The sequence below is a fragment of the Anarhichas minor genome, unplaced genomic scaffold, assembly GCF_050575085.1.
Source record: "Anarhichas minor isolate MPS153535 unplaced genomic scaffold, ASM5057508v1 ptg000027l, whole genome shotgun sequence".
In the NCBI taxonomy this organism is placed as follows: Eukaryota; Metazoa; Chordata; class Actinopteri; order Perciformes; family Anarhichadidae; genus Anarhichas; species Anarhichas minor.
Genome location: NW_027466473.1, coordinates 7,086,340 through 7,110,696, shown reverse-complemented (window position 1 = coordinate 7,110,696; position 24,357 = coordinate 7,086,340). Strand labels below are relative to the sequence as shown.

Genomic DNA, 24,357 nt, shown 5'->3' with positions numbered 1-24,357 from the left:
GACATTTATAGACAAATGTGAGTGACAGAGGAATAAATTCTGCTTTTAGAGAAACTAAAAACACAAAAGAGTAACAGCATCCCTACTAAACCAGCTTTATTAAAAACATGTTTTATATTCTTATTCCCTTATGAGCAATACGAATAAAACAATCCAAGCTGGATTAGTTAACATCAGTTTTTATTGAATCAAAATACGGTATAATATATTGTGCTCCCACATAAATGACATCTACCTCTATATATTTATCAGTCCACACCACTGACCTATATAGCTCAACACAAACTATGCTTGCACATCTTTAACTTGAGTAGCAGGTCTTGCTACAGAGAATGGTATGGAGAGCCGTCCCGTGACTGATTACTGGGCATGTTCCCGGTGTCACAGCGCTCCATTCTCTGGGTCAGGGAAGGCAGGGAACCTCGGCCATAGTCAACATCAGAAATCCAATTTCGTGTCCAGATCTGTGGGAAGATAAGAATTAAATGGTGATCATAAATGATATCCTGCAACCATTTTCATTATCTATTCAACTGCAGATTGTTTCCTCAATTAATAATTTGGTCTAAAATGTCAGAAAAGACCATATTTCCCCCAAAAAAACATGTTGACATATTCAGTTATTTTTTAAGACAAAGTATTATAAATTACCTAATTGAGCGCAGATTGTTTTGTTTACTATGCTGTTATGTTGAAAACTAATCGCAACGAATCCGATTTTAAGGTATCAAAGGAAGCAATTGTTCCACCTGTGCTGTAAACGGTGCATGGTTAGATTTCATTATGATACAAACAGAATAGGGGACTAAAAACATGCAAAAATGTAAATGCTTGATCCATTGTATATGGCTATAGTCTCCCTATGAGAGTGACCTATTGAGTGGAACAAAGCAAACTTCACTTTTGACTGTGACTATGAAAGCAGGCGTTGTTCAACTGACATTTATCGGATTAATCTGCTCGCTGCCCTCTGCAGGATGTCTTTAGTTGTGTAATATACAAGTACATACCCAAGGTTGTTTTTTTCTATCACAAAGGCCGATTGTCTAGTAAATAATAGACACATATTTCAACAAATAAAAAAACATAACTTTCAGACATTACCTGCAAACACCGAAAGCCATCAAGACAAGATTTTGGTTCTCCTGCGTTTTATTTCGCTGTTGTGGAATTTTTCTGCTATCTTCCTCTCGTGCCCGGCGGGGCAATGGCGGTTTGTGTTCAGCTCGATTTCTCGCTTGGATCTCCCTTTGCCGCAAGCATGGCACGAGTATTCAAGCAGATTATAATAATCATATTGATCGTAATACGTTTCTTCGAAAGAAACGAATCTTTCCATGTCTGTCGCCATTATGGAGACGGAGTGCAGCGGCTTTGTACCAGACGAGTCTCTGAGCGTGTAAACAGATGAGGTCACTCTTTGTTTATATACATGTAGTCACGTGATCCCGGCTGTGCCACTTTTTGACTTATGGAAATATGGACGGTATGCTTTAATACATATTTCCTGCTGGTTATTTGGAAATATAGATTTTTGTATTGTTTGTTCTACATTTATTTTTTACTTTTATTTCAGCGTGGTTGTCTTTATTTACCATGTTGGATTGAAACTTTCTTTTTGTGTTTTTAGTATAGTTTTTCTGCTCCGTATTTTAAACACACACGTGTTATTTGCACGAATGGCAAACTAAACATTCATATCGAATCAATGTTGGGAATCAAAATAGCTGCAATAACAATGTGGCAAACGGGTAGGTAAGTACCTTTAAGGCAGGGGTCTCAAACTCAAGGCCCGCGGGCCGAATCCGGCCCGCCACGTCATTTTATGTGGCCCGCGAATCCGCCAGCAAAAAAAAAAAGAAGCAGCTCTTTGGCTGGTTACTGTACATTTGAAATGGAAATGTATTGTGAGTACATTGAAGACTACTTTGAACGTGGCTTTAAAACACATGAAATACTTCACGTGGGATTGTGAAAACGCACCCTTGAAAGGATTTTAAGCATTGAACAAAGTTATTGTAATAACTTGTCTTTGATATTTTCTTTTAAAGTTTGATCTTTGAGAGAGTAATGTGGGTTTATTAGCCCTAAATTAAAAGGATTTAAGTTATAATAACAGAAATGTGCTTAAATATATTTTTACATTTATATAACTGCATGTACAATATTTTTACACTTGAATAAACAATAATCAAATGCAGAGACAGTTATTTACCAATATGTTAGGAGTAGTTACAGTTACAACCGGCCCTTTGAGGGCGACCGTGATGCTGATGTGGCCTAGAGTGAAAATGAGTTTGAGACCCCTGCTTTAGGGTAATGTGTTTGTGATATGGGAATAAATAAATATCCAAGGAAGTTATAGTCATAAATTACACTGCACATAGAGTGGTTATTCTCTATGGTGTGATGTATTTAAGTTAATGCACACATTCCACTCAACTGTTACTCTTATATGAGAAAATAATTAATACTGTGCATTGTTAGAAACCTATGCATGAACTAATTTGCACACATATTAGATGATCGAAATGTGTCCGCATAGATAGAAAGTCGGGTTTATGTATGTTTTTGTTCCTCGGCGCAGCGGCCCGCCCCTCACGGTGTGGCACGTCCTGACGCTTTTCCACGTCGCAGTCCTGTCTCAGGCGAACTCGCTGCGTATGTATGCGTGTCTCCAGCTAGGCCAGAGAGTGATGGCGGCGCCCGTCCTGAGAGTGTCCACCCCTCGGTGGGAAAGAATAGCTAGGCTACTCGTTTGCCTGTTGGGCATCCTGTTGTCTCTATATGCCTTTCACGTCGAGAGGGAAAAGGCTCGGGATCCGAGTTTTAAGGCCATGTGCGACGTCAGCAGCTCCATCAGCTGTTCGAAAGTGTTCAGCTCAAGGTAATTTGAATTCAGCAAAGAGCGCTCAATGAAGCCGCTATTGTGCCAACCTGGGAAGGGCTGCGCGGTTCAAATTGTCAGATGCTCTCAGCTAGCATTCGCCGGCTGCCCGCTAACGCTCATGCTAACTGAGGACTGTAACTGCCGGCGTGCTGCGAGCCGGCTGTTAGCTAAATAACCCGAATGGGACAAGTTAACTTTTAGCTTCTCATTTAGTAAAGCACATCATTAGCCATCTAGCTCGATGAAGCTAACTTTGCTAACCGTTAGCAAACGCAACCCATTTGATAACGTTCTATGGTTACTTCTTATCCAGTAACAGCTAGCTGTCAACAGGGAGCCGTCAGCATTGCTGTTCATTCAATCAATCAGTCGATAAGTTGCTGATGGGCTAGCTAAAGCTAAGCGGTCGTATAGGATGCTCTGTGTTTATTAAGAGAGGGTAACACATCTGTAACACCAACTTTAGCACAAAAGTTGACGATAGCTCGTTCACACTGACGTTGTTGTTGCATGTGTGAGTCCATTCATTCCGCGGACCAAACTAGCATTGTTGGTGGTTAGCTGGCTTAATTTGGACAATTCGGGTATAACTTTTTAACCTTGTAGCTAGCGCTCCCGTTAGCTGCCACACTGCTGTCATTAGCTGCCATGCTAACGTCAGTCAGTCCAGGGGGTTAAACCCTAACGTTACACCTCAGCAGAGGGACAGTGCACCGAATCGCCGCAGAGGTCAGAGGAAGGGATTGTAACAACGTTGGCTACCTTAGTGTCAGTGCTGCTGACCGTCACACAGTGACACCACATAGCTACATTGTGAGAGACACACAGATAAACGCGCTGCTTGAGTTTTACTTCAGATAACTTCATGTGTCCGTCAGACTTATGTCTCAGTTGGTTTACTCACAAAGACTTGAGTTTGCAAGCAATCGATCGTTAAACTCCCCTTTTGCACTCTTAAGATGACGGTTCTATGAAACACATTCTGTTAAGTTGTCATACTAGCTTGACTGTGGGCAACAATGAATGACACAAGTGAACCCCACCTAGTCAGTCCTATTGAAGGAGACTGTTTGCAGGCCTCCTGAACAAATGCTCATAGCATGGCTGGAATGTAACCTGTCTAGGACCTGTAAGATGAGTGAGCCAAGTCCCAGTCTGAGTATTAGAGACTCGCATCAACTCACATAAACTGTGGACCATCAGTTCTTCTGACTGAATGTGTTCACAAATAATGAAGTGATGAAGAATCGTAGTCTAAACAAGCTGAACCGTCTAATCTCTACTGCCATCAAGGTCTATGAAGTGAATACCCTGTGTTTGTGTGATGCAGGTTATTGTACTGTGTTTGTTATGTAGTGTGTTATTGTGTATGGTAAATTAAATGAGATTGAAGAACATATTTCACACTAAGAGATGCATGCTATAAAGAAAGAGATTTTAAAATGGTGAAATACTTGCACAGAGACTTTAAAACTTGCACTATCCTCAACTTTTTAAGAGCATTCTTTCAAAGTATTTTAAAGCCCGGTGTTTAGAAGTCGACTGCGGCCCACCTTGGTTCTTTGGGCATGTGTTTGTGCTAAATAAGAAGATTTGAAATGGGGTCTGAGTTATTTAACCAGCCTCTTATCCCCATGCTCCTGCTGTATAGCCTCAGATGAGACATGAAAAAACACAAGAATATTCATACTGAATTAATTCTGACGTTCACCAAAACATGATATTTAAAAGAATAACTGGTGTTTGAATGAGTGATATACCTATACAGTTGCACGTAAAAGAGATGAGTGTATATTCTATGCTGGAACTTACTGATTGATTAATATGTACCCAAGTCAGCAGGGTCACTACTTTGCACATGTATGAGTTGTTATATTATGCAATAACTTAACTTAACACTCTCAAAATGTTTGTAGCACTACAGAGCAGACTCGGACTGTGTGGAAAAAGTATATGAAAAATATGTTTACTGAACATGTTGAGTAAGTTGAACATTCCCGTTGAGTGAAACTCGTACTGCTTTAAATAGCCTGAGCATAATGACTGCACTGCTATCTTATCTCTTGTTGTGCTGGATGTTGTTGTTTTCATGGAAATAAATCCATCAGTACATAAAAATAACGACGGCACAAAAACTTTAATTTTACTACGGCACAAACGGGAACGAGAGCTGACGTGTTGCACAGGTGTAAAGTTAGTATTGCCAGCGTCTTAACAGTTCTTATAGAGTTCTTAGAATCGGACAAACTCAGTGATTGTTGCCTTTTTAAGAGCTCTCCTTAGAGTCGGACAACGCCAGCCATGATGGTGGTAGTCATGTCGATATCCATTGTGCTAAAGAAACCTTTTAGCTTTGCAGCATTTGTTTTCTCCTACAAAAAGTCCAGATAGGTTTAGTCAATTAATTGATTATTTGATCAACAGAAAATGAATCGTCCGCTATCGTTTTGGACTGTTAGTCGGACAAAATGACTTTTTTCTTTTTGTTTGACTCATTTGGTTTTGATAGACTTCAGCTGTTTAGTTTGTCACATTCTGTCCTCCTGAAGTAAAGTTGTAACTGCCTTCTTTGCCGATGTCTTGGTGCGGTTTAGGTGGGGTCGAGGATTTGGACTCCTGGGCTCAATTTTTGGAAATGACAGCGCACTGAACCAACCCAACAGTGTCTACGGGATCGCCTTTTATGCCTCTCAGCTCCTACTAGGTAAGATGCCACTTTATTCATGTCATCCGTTGGTGTTGCAAATTTAGGTGACGAATCTCCCTAGCCTAGTAACTAGCGCTGACTCAACACTTTGCCTTCCTCTGTCATTGCTGTATTTGCCAAAATTGCCTCACATGACACTGACATCATATTTAAGTGGCCAATGTGTAAATATAATAATCTAGTTACAGGCGGCTCATATTTGTTGAAGCTCACCTAAATCAATATTTTCCGTTTGTTTGGACTTAATTCTAATTCATTGCTACAGACAGCGGCCTCATTCTTTCGTGTTTATCCCAGTGTAATTTGGCACAAAATATTTTTCCTCGTGTGTGTGACTTGTTTTAACTCAGTCATGCTGGTTTGCCCGCCGAGTGGCCTGTAGGCTTGCCGGGCCACCTGGCGCTGGCACAGAACAAGAGGTCCTTTTAGCCACCGCAGTTAGCACTCATTTGACTGACACAATAGCAGCCCAGTTAAGCCAAACCGCCACAGCGGGTCAAGATTTCCATATTAAAGGCGAGACCACTCCGTCTCAGAAGTTTCATTATTCTTATGGCCCTTGGACCGTTCAATATGTGCTAGCAGGGATGACTCAAGAATCTGCATATTCAAAGTGTAACCTCTGATTAATGCCAGTGTTCAACATTTGAATACCGTCAAAAACAGGACTGTACTGTACACTCACACGTTGAAGCTAGACACACAACTAATGCTACAGTTGTGCCTTTTCCCATTATGGAATTTCTTTTGGATAATCAATTGAGAAACTATATATGGATAAACAAAAGGAATAACCACCAATTATATTTGATTTGTCTGTTATTTAATTTACTGGATTATCCAAATACAAAGTACGTCATCATAATAATGCAGACATTGTATAAGTGATATGTCCAGAACATTGATTTCTGCTCATTGATTTGTGACATACATGTCATGGAAAAATCTTTTGACAACTGGTACATTTATTTCACCTCATGGTGTATATATGGTCCACCCCTAGAACAGAACATGTTGTACTACCTGCCTGTACTACCACAACTTCATTAATGTCTGGTAGTGATTGGTGGTACCACCTGTTTGACCCCCCCCCCCCCCCCCCCCCCTCCCCCTGTGGTGGAAGTAGCGCTCATATGTTTTACTTAAGGAAAAGCAATACCACAGTGTAGAAATACTGTTACAAGCATCAAAGCTTTAGTTCAGTAAAAGTACAGAAGTACTGAAAGTAAAAGTACTCATAACGCAGAAATGGCACATTTCAGAATACTATGCAGTACAATGAATTATATGTTACAGCTGATAAAGGTGAGACTCATTTTAACTACTTGATTGACTGCTGGCTAGTTGAATCTAATAATAATAATAATAATATACCATTTATTCGTTTTGATAATCTCAATCTGCAAAGTAACGAGGAAGTAAAGCTGTAGAATAAATTAAGTGAAGTAAAAAGTACGGTTCTTGCCTCTGGATCATCGTGAAGTAGAAATAAAAAATGGCAGAAAATACAATTACTCAATTAAAGTACAAGTACCTCAAACTTATATTTAGGTTCAGTACTTGAGTTCTTATTTACGTTTTATCACTGGACCTGACGGCATTGTCAGGATTTCATATTCTACGATTAGTAATCGTGTAAAAACACTGATTCTAGTGAAACACTTGTTATATTAAATCAAACACTTGTCAACACCTCTCTGTGGTGTCACAACGAGCCCCTCCAGCCCTCAGACGTGCAGCGTTACTCGTGCTTTTAGAGCCGTGACTCATTGCCAGAACATGTTTCGGCTTTAGGTGTGGAACAGCCAAATAGTGACGAAACCTTATCAAAAGAGCAAACTTAGAAAGCCTTCGAACTGTGACCGCACCTCATGGGACAACAGAAGAACATGACCAGTGTTTAAGCAGCATGTCATCACGAGGAGGCTGCTTACATAAATAGAGAACTGTCTGAGGCTGAAAGCTAAAGAGCAGACTCGTCAGCTTATTTGTGTTTAAAGGTTGCCTTTTTTTTTTTTTTCTCTTCTGCGGTGATTTGCCTAAGCTTTAGTTTGTGTTTCTCGCCGTAGGAATGACTGTGAGTGCAATGGCCGCCCTTATTCTCATGACGACATCCATCTTGTCGGTGGTGGGTTCGCTCTACCTGGGCTACATCCTCTACTTTGTCCTAAAGGACTTCTGCATCATCTGCATCACCACATACGCGCTGAACTTCATTCTCTTTATTCTCAACTACAAGCGACTGGTTTACTTGAACGAGGCCTGGAAGCAGCAGCTTCAGGCCAAGCAGGACTAAGCTGTCGAGAGCCGCAAGAAAAGTGCGACAAAGAAAAAAAGAAATGTGACCTCTGAACATTTGACTTGCCACCAGGAGACCTTGCTTCCAAACAATGTTTATTCTGCTGTGTGTTTAAAAAGAAAAAAAACAAAGAAAAAACAAAGAAAAGGAAAAAAAAGAAGAAGAAATTTAACTTAAATGTTGGGCCGGACATCTCAATGTTGCAAACACGGAAGGAGTTGTAAGTGAAAGATGATTTCTCTTTTCATTTATTTTTCCTTATTTAACATTGTACTCACTTAAGGAAGTGTGTGTGTGTGTGTGTGTGTGTGTGTGTGTGTGTGTGTGTGTGTGTGTGTGTGTGTGTGTGTGTGTGTGTGTGTGTGTGTGTGTGTGTGTGTGTGTGTGTGTGTGTGTGTGTGTGTGTGTGTGTGTGTGTGTGGAGAGATACACATCGACCCGAGCAAGCGGAGGCAGAAGGCCACGATACCGAACGATGGAGGACGGCTCTCTTGTGAACAAAAAGGATCGCAGAACGGAAGAAAACAGGACATTAAAGGGGTTTACTTGAAACAGTTAGAAAAGGTCCGATTGCTGCACAGCGGATCTGCACTAAAAACTCCGAACCGAATAATGTGTCCCAAAATAATAATAAAAAACACTCATTAGTTTATCCTACAGTTTGCAGATAAGGTTCTAGCGTGAGAGGGGGGACAAAAGGATTAACATTTATACAGAATAGTTTGTTTTCATGTTTACACTTTGTAGTACGTTTCTTTTATGAAGAGGACCACTAAAAATCAACACGGGACAATGTGAGAAAAATTGTGTGTAGATCAGTCCGACTGTTTGTTTCGCTATTCTGTAAATAGCTGCTGAGCAATATTCCAGGCTAGATTGTGATTTAGTGTTGACACAAACCTTTACGGACAAAAATGAAGAAAACACATCAACAGAACAGGAGAGAACGTCAGTAAATTGGGAACCAAAAAAAAAAGCGATAAATGTCACTTGTCAGGTGGAGGAGTCTGAAGATGTGCTCGGGACGTCCTCCGCCCCCCAAATCCTGGTCAGGCATGCAGTTGAGTGTGGATTTCTTTGTTGCAAGTGGTTGTCGTTTCATCTGAAGCCACCGACACAAGTCTTTCAAACAGAACTTTGGGTTCTTCTCACCACGTTTGCATAAAGGCACCCTCACTTTTTTTTTTTTTCCTTCATTCTCTTTTTGGTTATGTGAAAAGCATTCCTGACCTCCACACAAGTGGGATCCATAATGAATTATGTGCCTAAAGGAGTGTTAAGGTGAATTACCTTAATTTCTTTTCTTTATTTTTTTTTGCGTTTCGGTTGTGGGTGGGGGGGTAATGTTATGTTGTTAACACCAGGTCTGCTCGTTGTTTTCTTGTCACAGGTCCAAGGCTTTATTTTTATGATTACAGTTTTGTAAGTTACGATACCAGTGAAGTGTTTCTCCCTCCCTAATAGTCTCATGAGGTAGCGACGGCTGCTACACTGTGATTGTCTGCTGAAGTGTAGAGTGGCAGAGGCATCTCCTATCTTACTGTTTCAATGTGTTAATGCTCATCTGGCTTGTGTTCACTGTCCAGCCTGTATACATTTGATGTCAATTGAACGGTGACGGTGATCTTGCCAAGCTGAGTTACGGTTCATTTGCAGCATGTGAACAAAACACGTAATGCTTGATGTTGATGTGAGAGGCAGAGGCGTAACGGGGGTGTTAAGATTCTGTATGAAAATTATTATTATTATTATTATTATTTTTTTTTTAAAGCAGAACGTTAAGCCATATGCAGAGTTTGTGGGATCTTCGGATCCAGTAGGAAAGACATCCGGGTCGCTGGTGGGTTTCTAACATGAACCGCTGCCGATACCGAGGCTTTTCATGAAGTGGTTCATCTCCAACATAGCAAGGTTTGTACAGGCCCAGTATGGGGGGGGAGAGAGAGAGAGAGAAAGTGTGTGTGTGTGTGTGTGTGTGTGTGTAGCGGCGCTGCTAGAAATCCACAGTATTGCCAGTTTAGTCCAGCACTAAGTGACAGAGTCGGACCATCCACTGATTTAAAGCATCCTACCCGTCGGGTGCATGGTACACTATCTCCTCGCTTTAAGCATATGTTGGACATCGGACAATCTTACACTCACAGATCCAGAACAGTCGTAGTAATAACTGTACCAATGTGATTCATCTGTGGTGTTAAACCGGTTTGTTAATAGTTCCCATTACTGCTCGTCTCCGTGCCCCCTGACAGTTGTTTGTGGAGTGAGGGTTGTTGAAGTATTGATGATCGCAACTGCCAGGAAAGTAATCTCAGCGACACGTTTCCTGTGATGACGCTCATGAAGTCATCGCTCGTCTATGAAAATGGAAATTGAGGAGGTACCACCTCCCAGGATATTATCAAGTGAAATTGTTGTCTGTTCATTCATGTTGTAACCCATTTACTTCTAATCATTTAGAGGCTGTGTTACATTATTGTTGCCCATTTTCCAAAGCATAATAGTGTTTTCCTACACACCGGGCAGACAGCGGTTTCCGTTCACTTCACTATGTGATGGGCTACACTTTAATAAGAGATGCTTCCAGCACTTAATCCTTCACAGTGAAGATCTATATACTGTTCACCATGTCAACGTTTGTCCTTTGGGTCCCAGTATAACTGATTTAATGTGATGCAGTTTGGCATCGAGTCTACACCTCAGTCATCCTCTGATGGATAACCCAACTTAAAGGAGTACTCCACCATGTTGGCATGCACTCTAATAACATTTATTCACAATTGATGCAGCAAAACCAAGAAATATCTTTTATTTATTCCATGCGTCCTTCTTCTTTCTCCTCGTCAAAACCCGGGGCCTACATTACCCACAGTACAACTCGACCACCGGGTTTTGGTATGCTAGTAGTGGCTAACGTAGCAAACGTATGCAGTAGGACTCCCCAACACCCGTGAACAGACCTCAATGTGTACATTCTGTGGAGTATCCCTTTAAACACATTCCATTCTCTTTGAAAGTGTATTATTCTCATGCCGTACAGAACAGAGTGGGAACCAACGGCTGCCTGGAAGAGAGTCATTCAAACAATAGTTTGCTTTGGAAAATGGTCGGCAGTTCTGCTACATTGATTACACCATTGGTAGTAAACTGGCCAAAAACATGCACGCACCAACACAGTCCTCTCATAGGATGATTCAAATGTTTGCATCATTTCTCAGCAAGTCATCTTTAAGATTTTCCATATACAGTATTGCCGTGTCGGGCTTACGTCAGGTTCTGTTTCATCTCGACTCAGAAAAAGATTGACAACCGCACTGTTTTGTCTTTTGTCTGTGAACGCCTGTGCACTCGCATGTAAGACAAGTCTCCTATGGATTCACTTGCACAAGTCAAACTGACATAGCGTGCTGGTTTTTGCGGCAAAGGCTATGGGTCCCGTGAGTACCGGCGACCATAGAACTGACAAGTGCACAGGAGGTAACATTACGTTCATGATTCCAGTCATTTGCAAGCCTGTCACACCCGTCGTGTGCAGTTACTGAGGAATTTGGATGTCGAGTCAAATGTTAGAAATCTTTGGCTGGTAAACACATGTGTGACGATTTAATGTCAAGAAGAAAGGTCAAAACGATCGATAACTGCATTCTCAAGAATATTCATTTAGGTCCTGAGGTATAACTGCCATGTTAGTTGCATCACCAATGCCAACAAAAGTGCCTTCTGTTTGATCACCAGGCCTTGAGCCAAAGACGAGCAACAGTAATCGCCTTGTAAAATGAAGAATGGTAACCGTAACGGGCACTGATGCTTGCTTTCCTGAAGATGTAATCTGATAAATTGGTAATTCCCAAAGAGTTGATATCCAGTATCGGTACATTGATCCATTCGGAGATTGCCAGACAAAATGCCCTGTCAAATCAATGGTCATCCCCTTTTCCCTTCCTGAACTCCACTCTATAATTATCTTTTATTTTGTCTAGCTAGGACATGTTTGTTAGCTAAGAATACACTCTGTTTAAACTACATGATTGTAATGTTATTTTTTTCCATCCCTAATTATGCCCTTTAGCTGTATAGACTGTTAACATTCTGGGGTTATTTTAGTAAAAATTGAAATAAAAAGTTGGGGAGGGGGGCTAGGAATCCATGTCAGCATAAAATGTTTATTCAATTTCTTTGTGGAGGAAAACTTACTGGGTTTGCTTCTGTATTGCCAAATATGTTTTAAAATGCTGTATTTTCTTACATGGAAAAGTGTTACATGAATGGTAGGAGGGTGCAAAAAAAATAAAATTGTTCAAATCCATCTTACCTTAAGGGAAAACTGTGGTTGACATGAGAACATTTTTAATTGTGTCATTGTCATGTGGAAATGATCTACCATTAAAACATTCCCTCTGAAAATACCGCTTATTTTAAGTCATTTGAATGAATGAGACACTGTTACACGTATAGTAACAGTGTCTAAACAAGAAGCGGAATCTTGCAATTAATGCACGATTTATTTATCTCTGAATAATAGTCAGGTTTTGAACATTAAAACAGGTTTTGCTTGCCATCATTCCTCCCGTTTATACTGGCCATTAAAAAGATCCCTTCCTATTGCACTCCCAATGGAGGCGAGTGTGGACAAACTCCACAGCTCCTTGTGTAAAACTATTCCAAAGTTGATCTAATGTTACAAAAATCAAGTGAGTGTTTGTAGTAGTACATTTCCTCTTTGTGTCTCTATCACAGCTCAGCCAGGAGAAACAAAGGGAATTCTGTATCCGTAACCTTGGAAGACGATTTTATCAGTGTTGCTGAAGCCTCAGTAACTTCACATAAACTGTTGAATATATTTTGGCACAGAACGAGGGCTGTGGATTTTGTCCCCCCAAGCCTTCCATTGGAAGCGTGTAAATGAGGGAACAGGAGGAATGATTACTGCAAGAAGAAAACAATGTGAGCATTGTTTTAAGACAGATCTGAAGAAATTGTAAACTTGCTATTGGACCTCTAGTTTCACGTTCAAAATGTATGAAACTATAGAGAGATCCTGATTAGTAGTCTAACGTCAAAAACTACCACAACACAGGATCCTAGAATTTCCTTAATGCACCTTGATAGCGTCTAACCCCGGATAGAGTCATCAGGTTTTTTTTGCTGTTTTTTACTTTAGAAAGCTCCTTCAGCGCAACAGAAATCACGCACCAGATTTCACAGGTTTAGCAGCAACGCTCGTGATGAGTAGAGTGAACTTCATGTGAAGAATTGGTGGAATGCCCCTTTAAGCTCATTCTAAGAAGTCATCAAATCTATCTTCTCTAAATCTGGCAATTGTTAGGTTTTAGCACTTTGAGTGTCATGCTTTATGAGGTACACTTGTGTTAAATTGTTCTGAAAGCTAAACCATAAATTAAATAAGGGCCTTCAGATAATTGGATGCAGATGCAATAAAATGCTATTGAACGCCAACCTTAGGTGACATAAGAGGTCAAATATCAACATCCCTCCTGCTGATGACAGCTTGTCCAGATAGCTGCAGCTCGTCTGGTGTTCAATCGCCCCAAGTTCTCCCACACAACCTTCCCTCCGTTCTCTACACTGGCTCCCTGTAAGAGCTCGCATCTAGTTTAAGACTGGTGGTAGCCTACAGGGCAGTGAAAGGAACAGCTCCTTCCTATCATAAGGCCATGGTCGAGCCCTACACCCCCGCCCGACCACTTCGCTCTGCTGCCTCGTCCCGTCGCTCTGAGGTCCCTGCGGCCGATCGACCCGGTCACGGCTGTTTTCTGTCCTGGCCCCACAGTGGTGGAATGAACTCCCCACTGACCTCAGGACAGCAGAGTCCTATCTTACCCATCTTTCATCAGGCTGAAAACACCTCTTCAAGAAGTACCCTGAGCCTTCCACTTAGCGTTTGTTGAACTTATTGTATTCGTATTAGTTTGTTTCTGTACCTTTGCTCTGGTTTATGCTCTTAGATGCTTGTTTAATAAAGGAGATGCACTTATGACTTCTGGTGACTAGCAGTTCTCTTGAATACCTATGTTGAATACACTTATTGTAAGTCGCTTTGGATAAAATACTGTAATGTAATAATGTCTCTGAACCTCTGTGTCACGTGACTAGAAAAAGTCTCTTTAATAATCAGCACTGATGGTAGTTCAGTAGATTAGTTGTTTCAGGAAAGGTGTTGAAACCACAGTGTTTAATGACGCATTAATCTGCAGTTGTGCAACAGCGATTGTGTAAATGGAAACTATCCAAATCCAAAAAGCATTAAAGGGCTTTCTATAAAATGTCTACACCATCTTGTATGCACGTGCTGCTGCTGGTAGCCGCTGTACGTTTGAAAGAAACCTAAAGCGGTGCCTTAATATTTGTTCAGCTGTACATGGAGGTCAGTCATGTGATGAGGGTGCATGCAGAGTCACTGATAGTCCTGAAGTTGTATTGCAGTCATCATGTTAACCCTTTAGCTGTATGTTGAGTTTTTGAAAGCATTCGGTCACAGTGACTTAGAGAATCGGCACTAACACGGCAAAGTAGACTTCAACGTGCTCTACAAACCTACGAAAGTAACATTAGGAAGGCTTTGGGAAAAAATAAATACAGTGTGCATATTGAGGACATGTTTCGTCTTTAATAGCTTTCTTCTCTCTTGATTTTCACATATAAAAATAAAACGCTTATGATTGGATTCAGCATTGCAATTCACATTAACAGTACATGTATTAAGCACTTAGCTGAAACATGCTCAGAAATGATGGCGGCTTCCAACAAAGTTGTTGTATCAAACTGCTAAAACACTATTTTATGCATTCATTTAAGAAGCTGTCCCCAAACGCGTGGTAAAAAGGAACAGAGAGGAGAAGCTCCCTTCCTTTACTGTTAGCTTGTAATGTGGTGTTTCTTCTCTGAACTCATATCACCTGATTGGAAGAAAGGTCAAAGCTAACCGGGGATGAAGGATTTTGATCGTGACCCTTCTATGACAGCAGTGGAAAGCCCTGCCACACACATGAATATGTATCAGAAAATGTAACAACTAAATAAAGTGTTACACAGTCAGTCATGAGTATCCTCAGAAAACAATATCACCAACATAATTATCATTAAAGCTGGAAGAAATGTTCTATAAAGGTCAGTGGTTTAGTTCAAAACTGCAGATCATAAGAGAAGCGGAGCTGAATGTCACGGTGGTTTGATCGTTAAACCAACTAAACTGCCTCAAGAAATGGACATCATTTTACCAGCATGTTTTCCATTAAGGCACACAGTTTACATGGGATCGAGCCTGTCCTGGACCGGGTGTCAGAGTGAGCAGGGGTACTTGGTCCAAAGAGGTAGTCGGCCCGTTTCATTGGCCAGTCTCCAGTACCTCTCCTTCAGGATGAACGCTGCCGCTTTGGGCTGCCTCTGCCTGCTGAAAACACCCTTCTTGTTCCCCACGACACGCATGATCCCTGCAGACACGAGAGGGATCGACAAGAACCTCGTCATGCTCGGGGCCCAAAAACAAGAGGAACCTTTAGAAATGTTACGCAACATAAGAAACCTTAGTAACCCTGCATGATTCTAACAATATTAGGTTACTGATCATCAGTTCAGTTCATAGTGTTTTTTCTATAAATCATAGAGAGGATGTCGGAGTGAATCTGGTGTCAGAAGGTCTGGACAGGATTTAGACGGTCTCTTCAATTTCAGCATCAACAAAATACTGCTCTGCTCACAACGTTCTCTGCTGCCACATAGGAGCTGACAGGGCTGTTTTTAATAGATTTATATACAGGAACGAACACCAATCACAAAAAGATCTGATCTAGATCCTGTGGACCAGCTCGAGACTAGGGCTGCAACTAATCATTACTTTGCGTTCCATGCAAACCGGCGTACTCATGTAATCAACTATGTGTTGTTCCGCGTGTCGTAGTCACGGAGAGAAACGAATATCTGAATAAACTCAGGACACTAACAGGAGCTAACAGGAGCTGGGAGAAATGACAACCGTTGTGGTTTCACAGGTCGCCGTGTTCTCCGGCTGCCGTACCTTGTGAAGTCATGAAGTCTGCAAAGTTCCAGATGAGTTCACCGATGACGTACTGCTTCCTCTTCTGGTCGAACACGTTGTGGTAGCTCTGCAGGACTTGCTTCTGGTACTCTTCAGTAAACATCACGGGTGGATCCTGCAGAGAGAAAAGACAGCTTTCCTTCCACAAACATGCTAAGACCGATGTGGGCGTGCTGAGGCTTAGGCTTAGAATACCACAATCGCTGGGGCATGACAGTCAGACAGTTGGATGTGTATGTGTATGAGTCCTCACACTGTGAAGCCCCGGCACCGTATCTGCTCCATATTCGCTCTGGATGATGGGTTTCTGGTACTTTCCGTACCAGTTCTCAAACTGAGTGTTGAGCTGGATGGGGATGACCTCCAGGTGGCCCGGATCGTGGTACCAGGAGAAGTAACTGTTTACGCAGATGACGTCCACATAGGGAGCCTAGAGACGAGAGGAAAGACTGAATAGGACTGGCAGAGAGACTCTTCAACACACCCATGACATGCCTGTTGTTCATCAGTTCTTCATGAGCCTAAATTGTAAATGAATGCTGTGATGATTATAGATCAACGCATCTTTTCATAATGAAGCAACAGATTTTCTACTAGTAGTAATTAGCTGTAATGGGGCGAATACAAACCAGTATTCCCATAACACTAAAGTGAATGCCTTTCACTATGGAGTGGTAGCTTTCTCACTTTTGGCCATGATAAGAGTGCAGCAGCAACTGCTCACAGGTTATTTATTGGCCCCGAGGTAAATGAATAGTGTCTGAAGGTGGTCAGAGACTAAGCTACCAAGTACAGCCTGATATTCCTCACAGAAAAGGAATGCGAGGCATGTCAACAACATGGTTTGACATTGGGTCAACGACCTAAGAAGCTCAGCAGGAACGCTCGACTCTTACTCCTTTTTTTTGTTAACAGGCTTGAATGTTAAAAGCAACTGAATGGAGTTTTTAAGCAGTTATGAAACAGTCTCAATTTAAAACTGATGTAAAACCTTTTTATGATCCACAAAAGCAAATGGAACCATCAGCGACCATATTGGCCATTTCTAATGAGTTGTTTTATTCAGCCTGAGTAGCATGTTAGCCACGTAAAAAAGGAAGCAGCTGCAGATTTTCTTCTTTAGAGATTTTAATATTTGACATTATATTTAATGGCTAGTACTGGGGAAGGATCAGCAAATAATTTAGCAACAATTAAATCAGAATCCGACAACAGTTGTAGGGTTATTTGTTTCCGCTCCCAGAACTGTCAATCAAATGTGATCCAAAGTTTAACTTTGATTGTTGCCTATATAGTCAACTTATATTTAATGTTACAGAAAATTAAGATTCTAAACTACTTTTTCAGAACTTACATTTTTTTTGTCGTATACCCCACAAGTCGGCCTGAACAAAATTTTTGAATTTGAAATTTGCTCATATATGATAAAAAACAAAAACAAAGTTACAGTATTTGACCTTAAAATGTGAGTTTTTAGTATCTTGGCTACACATTCTGCTAACAGGTAGCCAACCTTTCTGTAGTTCAAACGACTGTAAAGCGTAGCTTAACACCAGACTGTAAAGCAGCGGTTTGCTGCTCTCACTTGGTCGTAGGTTTAAAGCGTGTTTCACCTCGGACCACAGCACGCATCACCGATGGGAGCGGTTGATATGATGGTGATGCCACTGTGTACTGACACACCCTGGAGTACACATCTACATCACTGCAGCAAAGTGAGTGTTTAAGGACCAGTGTGCAGGATTTAGGGGGCTCTATTGGCAGAAATGGAGTATAATATTCATATCTATGTTTACATTGGTGTCAAGCTGAGCATCATTGTGTTAGAATGAGCCCTTGATGTCTACATAGGAAACGGGTCCTCTTAACCGGCCTTTTGCATTTTTTTACATCACCGGTCTAAATTTTTCTTCAGATATTGACACCACTTGCATCAATACAAATATTTACTGCTAATGCGTTGAATAATAAACATTCTTTGCAGGTCTTCAGTGTTGATGAAACTCACCCCTTTATCCCTGGCATAGTTACTGTTTGTGACAAAAGTGATGGGCCGGGTTGGATCCAGATCTTTGGTATGTTTTATCAAGGTCCTGCAGAAAAGAACAAAAGCACCCGTAGGTGTTTACATTGCAAGTTCTTTTTTTAAGATTACAGTGTTATATAATCACAACAATGTCCCTGTGCTAACCTCTTTCATTTGAAGAAACTGCTCCAGTTTGTTTACAACTTCAGTGCAACAAAGCACGTCTGTGCGTGTACTCCACATTTCCCCCATACTGCTTTACTTGATGTGAACTATGGTGCCTGGGCGGGTCGAGTAGTACTTCCTGAAGCCTCAGGCTGTTACTGAGCTCCAGCTGTTTGTGTTCAGGGCAGGTTCATGACTACTCTTCCTGCATTCCACGTATCAGAATGAAGGGATTGGCTGTGACTGAATAACAAACTAGTATCTCGCATACAAAAAGTTTAAAGCTTCACACTTTTTAAAAGTTTGGGCATCTCCATCCTGGTAAGCCCAGTTCTTGTACCCATCTTTATCAAATGAAGCTAAAAATTCCCAAAAAGAAACATCTTAAAAACTCACTGCAAAGTGAATGATCTTGCATCCAAAAAGTCAGTTTGTGTATGACGACCAGCACTCACTTGAAATAGAAGTCAGCAGGGGGCATCTCTGAAGCCGGCTCATTGGCTACTGACCACATGACCACAGAGGCGTGGTTCTTGTCCCGACGTATAAGCTCGTCCATGACGACCAGGTGATGGGCCAGGGACGCGTTTCCGAAACTGCGACTACATCGGCAAGGCACAAATATCACAGAGATGACGTTTTTGGAAAAGCTAGACTTAACACACGGATCCGCCCGTCATTTCAGGTTACCTGGTCTTGAACCAGCCCACAAGACAAAGCACTCTATCAACATCTGTATGCACAAACAGTGAGGACAGGTCAAATTGTATTTGTGACCAGACATGATTAGTTTATTTTTTATTGTGTTGCATTTTCCAATTTATTTTCCAAATGAAAGTCCAATTTTTGCAGACTGAGTGCAGACATTCATATCCATTGGAAGTGGGTGCGTCAACGCGGTGTAAGAGTGTTTCACAATCTTAACAGGGTGAGGTTTCTTGCATGTGCAGTATATCTTTGTTGATGTTAACAGCCGTCGGGACTTTTTACAGAAATGGACAGCACACTCTCCTCTGTTCCTGTCCTCATACACTGTGATGATGATGCCCACTGTGAACCCTCAAACACACCTAAAGGTCACAGCAATGTGACCTTTAGGTGTGTTTCATCATGACACTTACATGTCTTTGATGCCCACACCCGGGCACTCATCTATCACCACGATGCCGTGGCGGTCACACATCTGCATGATCTCCTCTGCGTAGGGGTAGTGGCTGGTGCGGAACGAGTTGGCCCCCAACCATTTCAACAAGTTAAAGTCCTTGACAATGAGGGGCCAGTCGAAGCCTTTACCTCGAATCTACAACACAAAGTAAACAGAGGACGTCAGGATGGGATTATCGGACTGGATCAACTATTTCTACCAAATTTCCTGTCTATTTCTTTTGGTAAAGGTCTTGCTTCCCTCTAGTGGTACTCACGTCCGAGTCCTCGTGTTTGTTGACTCCATGGAAGTAGAAGGGCTTGTTGTTGATGAGGAACTGGGTGCTGGTGACGTTGACTGTGCGGATACCAACTGGTAGAGTGTACACATCCTCGTACGCAGATCTCTCATCGGCTGCCATTAAGCGAACCTAGATGTTAAAATGCAAATGTCAGAGACATCCGTTTCAGAAGACGCTGCAAATAGAAGAGGTTTTGCTGAATATCCAACAACTACAGCGGGTTGGGGAGTCCATTCAAAGTGCTGCAAATATCAGGTGAAGAAGAAAAGTGATGGAGCAGAATCACAGGTACAAGAAAGAGAGTTTACAGTATACGATGGTACAATTTTCACAGCAGACATTTTGACTTGTCATCGTGGGAAATAAAAAGCACAGGTGTTTCTATTGACATTAACGCATTGACGCTCTGTGCCATTTCCTATCCCTACTATACTACTACTACTACTACTACTACTACTATGATGGGCAAAATGTCTGCTATGAAATGATTATTGTATTATAAAACACAAACTTCTCCTCCTCCTAAGCTTCAACACAAGGTGCATTAAACAATGTTCACTCTCATAATGGCCGACTATAATCAATAACATTATTCTTTCTCAAGCTAACTGCCTTATTACCGTCACAAATCTAGTGCTCATGTGACCCGCACCTCAAAGAAACGTTGTCTTACCTCCATAGAGTAAAGGTAACCTGGGTTCTCGTGCATCAAGTACGGCCACCACAAATTGACATCCGTTACTTTGAGGACTCCAGACGGCCCGCTGGAGGAGGCCACACAGCGGCCATCTTTGTCCATCAAAGTGACCTTCAGGGAGGCTGAGGCGGCATCTTGGACGGACACCTTGTAATTGACGAGGCCTGAAATGAAGCGACGACAACACTCTGAACTACGTCACATGACTACTCTTCGGTAGTTTACAAAACAAATCACACGTAGCTTCTTTGAGCAGTTTACTCTCAAATGATTTGAAATCAATTAGTCGTTTTATCATAATCACGTGCACTCATTTACCAGTGTTATCCAAGAAGTCAGTCACCACGGTGATGTCATCCACATAAGCCTTGGGAGTAGTATACAGCAATACAGGGCGATGGATGCCGGCATAGTTGAAGAAATCAAAGTAGATGTTTTGCACAAAGTATCCATCGGGGTACCTGTTGAGCAGTTACATTTTCCTCATTATCCGAACTGACAAGCAACATTACACCCATTTTAATCCCGCCCCCAAATACGACATGAAACTAGAAAAGGCTACATTCTCAGAAAAAAAACTGCCATGTTTCTACAGTAGCTCAGAGCGTACAAACCAAACACTGACTCTAGGAGCTGAAATGTCATTTGAAGTGTCACTGCTGAGTGTCATCCGTAGTGGAAGGAATGTGAGGAGTGTAAGCATGAATACAACTGAACTTGAAATACAAGTGCTCAACAGCAACTGAATTTTCTTACGATTCGTCACAGTTGAACTCAAAGTAAAACTGATGAAAGCAGTTTACGGGTCAGTACAGGAGCAATGATGTAACCATGTTAAAATCGGTTACTGGCCAAATAAACATTAAATATTTACTGCAATTTCTCAAAACTTTAAAAAATATTATAAAGATATTTTTTGAAAGTGAAAGTGCTGTTATCTGTTGAAAGTTCAAATTACTTGTCTAACTTGAAAAACTTGTAGGTTTGAACATCCCGCCCATTAATTCCCGATATAAAAACAAGGAAAAATTAGTATTTTAAAATACGACTTTAAACATGTGAATCGAAGCAAATCAAAGTTAGTTTTATGGGGCCATTATTGTGGAAAAACTATTTGCAAATGTGTGTTGGGAGTTGTGTAACTGCAGCTCAATCTGTGTGTGCGTAATCAGATTTGTAAATGTGTAAAAGAATCTGTAAATGCTTACTGAGATTTGTGAACGTGTACGGGAATCTGCAAATGTGTAGTCAGGATCGTATTTCCAGCTCATGGAGCAAATCACACCTCAGCCTATAGTACCCATGTACATATTTACACATGTGTCCACACAATTACAGATCTATGTACATGTGTCCACACAATTACAGATCTATGTACAAGTGTCCACACAATTACAGATCTATGTACACATATACAAATCATTGGCAGATTCCCGCACACATCCACAAATCTCAGTAAGCAACAACTCTCCACACACATTTGCAAATAGTTTTGCTACAATAATGGCCCCATGTAGTTTGCATCTGTGAAGTCGGCACGCAAAAAATAAAATGTAGGTGTTCGTTTTAGTCAGTGTTTCACTTTAAAATTAAAAAAAGATTGAGTTTACTTGGTGCGGTCAGTCATGTGCTGGATGGTTCCTGGTGGAAGAGTGTCCAGAGACAGAGTGTTGTTGACAGCGATGGTGATCCTGCACGACCGAGTTGGGTCCTTGCGGATTACAGCCCCTATCTCAGCCTCAAAAGGAAGATGGCCACCTTCATGCTCCGTCACTTTCACCCCGTTCACCCACTGCAAAGGGTAGAGACAACGAAAACATATTAGCTCGACCACATTATTACAAGAGGTGGATAATGTAAAAGGGATGGGTGTCATACTTTAAAAAACGGCAAGAAGTGAAGCAGATGACCTTTATTTTTTTTTAACTCTGCCCGGAGTGGATAGGGAAGGTACGTGTGATACTCACCACGACTGAATAATAGTGAGCACTTCCCACTCTGATCACAACTCTGGTTCCTTCGTCGGCGATCCAGCGGGCAGGCACCACAACCTCTCTCTCATACCAAACCCAGCCAATGAAATCTCTCAGTGCGGGGTCCTGGGTGATGTCATTGTAGCTGGCAGGAACTGGCATGTCGATCACTGGGCCAGTCTACGGAAAATAAAGCATCACTGACAGGCGATAATGTAGTTCTTACAGTGGATCTGCTGTACTCAGTGGTGAGTTTGTAGTTACGGGGATGACTGTAATCAGGAATAATAATAATAATAATAATATGATAAGGGAGTCGATAATGGTATTTTCCTTGATCGTTTTGCTCCTATGGCAATAGTTGGGTCCCAAACTGGGGGTCAGGACCCCAAATGATATATCTGAGGGATCACAAGATGGTTAACGGAGACAAAGTTAAAATACATTTCTGTTACAATTATGTTTAATTTTATGGACTATTCTCTGGGTTTTTTTCTTCGGATATTTGTATGTTCTTAAAAACTGAAACAATCTCAGAAGAAAATAAATGAATAACCCTGCTGCTCACAACAAACGTCCACACTAAGGCCTTAACCTGTGATGAGGGGGGGTCACCAAGGCCGTAGTGTGGATGTTTCTTCTGAGCAGCAGGGTTATTCATTTATTTTCTTCTGAGATTGTTTCAGTTTTTAAGAACATAAAAATATCCGAAGAAAAAAAAAACAGAGAATAAAAACATAAAATTAAACATAATTGTAACAGAAATGTATTTTAACTTTGTCTCCGTTACACCAAGTGAATTATGCTGTATTGTAAGGGGCCACAAAGGTTGTTATCACTGTCCTATGGTATCCACCTCGCAGGTTCCCGTGGATCCTGGTGATACCTGGACCCTGGTCTTGCCTCCTGCCGTGGTTCTGTCATATGCATTGAATGTGTTGTAACTCTGTAAATGTTGTTCATTCTGTACACATGACATCTATTGCACATCTGTCCATCCTGGAAGAGGGATCCCTCCTCTGTTGCTCTCCCACAGGTATCTCCCTCTATTCTCCCCGTTAAAGGGTTTTTTGGGGGAGTTTTTCCTGTTCCGATGTGAGGGTTCCGGGACAAGAGGATGTCGCATGTGTACAGATTGTAAAGCCCTCTGAGGCAAATTTGTAATTTGTGATTCTGGGCTATACAAAATAAATTGAATTGAATTGGTATTATGAGTATGTTTCAATGGGCTATATGAACTTGAGAGTGTGCCTGTGAAACAGATATAAAGTTGGACATATGGTAAATAATTACTTTAATTAACAATTTAAATTTCCAGTACTATCCACGAAGCGGCTGATAGTAGTAAACATTATTCTCCAGTGGTATCACTATAAAATGTTATGGGCATACAGTGCGTCACTGTGATACTCAGCTGTAAGTTTCTGCAGACTTTACTTTGTTGTGTTTTGCACCCCCTATGGAGTGCTAAGTAGATGTAGTATTACGTGTTTTTTACCTATATATATATATATTCTGTTTTATTTTACTTTCTTTGTCAAAACAAACACAGTGAGCTGCTTTACGTTGCCAGTGCTGCTGTTAGCTTCTATCGTGCTCACCTCTGCAAGGCGACTTTTGTACCATGCCCTCTCGAAGCCCTGGTTCCTGTTTGAGGACCCGTCAGCCCTGAAGTTCCACAGCCCGTTCAGCTCCTTCACCTCGCGGGAGGAAGACTCCTGGGGGAAGAGCATGCCGGCGTCCAGCAGACATGCCGCTTCAAACACGGCACACAGGCACAAAACGCGGAAAACTCCGCCGAGCCTTTCGCGTCTGGGCATCCTGGTCAACTTCTCCAAATCCCACCTCGTAAAGCAGCTCCGCTGTACTCTTTGCTGATTCGGTCACGTGGTTTGTTCCGAAGTCATGTGACCGCAGAGCTGTTTTCTCGCGTTGCCTTCGTTTACGGTCGGGACATTTTTGACTGAAAGGTGAGCTGAACGTCGTTTAACGTTATCATACACCACCCAAGAACAAAGAAACAACAGATGCAAAAATGTTTTTAGGTCCAACCAAATCATGAATATATTATGAGACAACATGCTCAGTATTTACTTTATTGT

At 41.5% G+C, this 24,357-nt stretch overlaps 2 protein-coding genes across 2 annotated transcripts; one reads left to right on the top strand and one right to left on the bottom strand.

The window, feature by feature from the left end:
• The first annotated feature begins 2,651 nt into the window (after positions 1–2,651).
• vkorc1l1 (vitamin K epoxide reductase complex, subunit 1-like 1) lies at positions 2,652–12,297 on the top strand. Its single transcript, XM_076101581.1, has 4 exons — positions 2,652–2,887; positions 5,485–5,594; positions 7,667–8,116; positions 8,321–12,297. Exons 1-3 carry the CDS (start codon positions 2,664–2,666, stop codon positions 7,891–7,893), a joined length of 561 nt encoding a protein of 186 aa, XP_075957696.1. The 5' UTR covers positions 2,652–2,663; the 3' UTR covers positions 7,894–8,116; positions 8,321–12,297.
• A 2,204-nt stretch (positions 12,298–14,501) lies between these two features.
• On the bottom strand, positions 14,502–24,139 carry gusb (glucuronidase, beta). Its single transcript, XM_076102061.1, has 12 exons — positions 23,857–24,139; positions 22,250–22,435; positions 21,893–22,074; positions 20,601–20,743; positions 20,259–20,446; positions 19,562–19,714; positions 19,262–19,440; positions 18,596–18,742; positions 17,958–18,042; positions 16,203–16,379; positions 15,929–16,064; positions 14,502–15,344 (listed from the first exon to the last, which is right to left on the bottom strand). The coding sequence occupies exons 1-12, from the start codon at positions 24,073–24,075 to the stop codon at positions 15,193–15,195; spliced, it is 1,947 nt and encodes a 648-aa protein (XP_075958176.1). The 5' UTR covers positions 24,076–24,139; the 3' UTR covers positions 14,502–15,192.
• Positions 24,140–24,357: the final 218 nt, after the last annotated feature.

Bases quoted from the DNA above. Each gene is read 5' to 3' on its own strand.
- vkorc1l1 (XM_076101581.1), top strand. From the start codon at position 2,664: ATGTATGCGTGTCTCCAGCTAGGCCAGAGAGTGATGGCGGCGCCCGTC. The intron at 2,888-5,484 runs GTAATTTGAATT...GGTGCGGTTTAG, and splicing joins TCGAAAGTGTTCAGCTCAAG to GTGGGGTCGAGGATTTGGAC. The intron at 5,595-7,666 runs GTAAGATGCCAC...TTCTCGCCGTAG, and splicing joins TGCCTCTCAGCTCCTACTAG to GAATGACTGTGAGTGCAATG.
- gusb (XM_076102061.1), bottom strand. From the start codon at position 24,075: ATGCCCAGACGCGAAAGGCTCGGCGGAGTTTTCCGCGTTTTGTGCCTG. The intron at 20,447-20,600 runs GTAAATGAGTGC...GCTTCATTTCAG, and splicing joins TGACTTCTTGGATAACACTG to GCCTCGTCAATTACAAGGTG. The intron at 15,345-15,928 runs GTACGGCAGCCG...TCGTGTCTGCAG, and splicing joins AGACTTCATGACTTCACAAG to GGATCATGCGTGTCGTGGGG.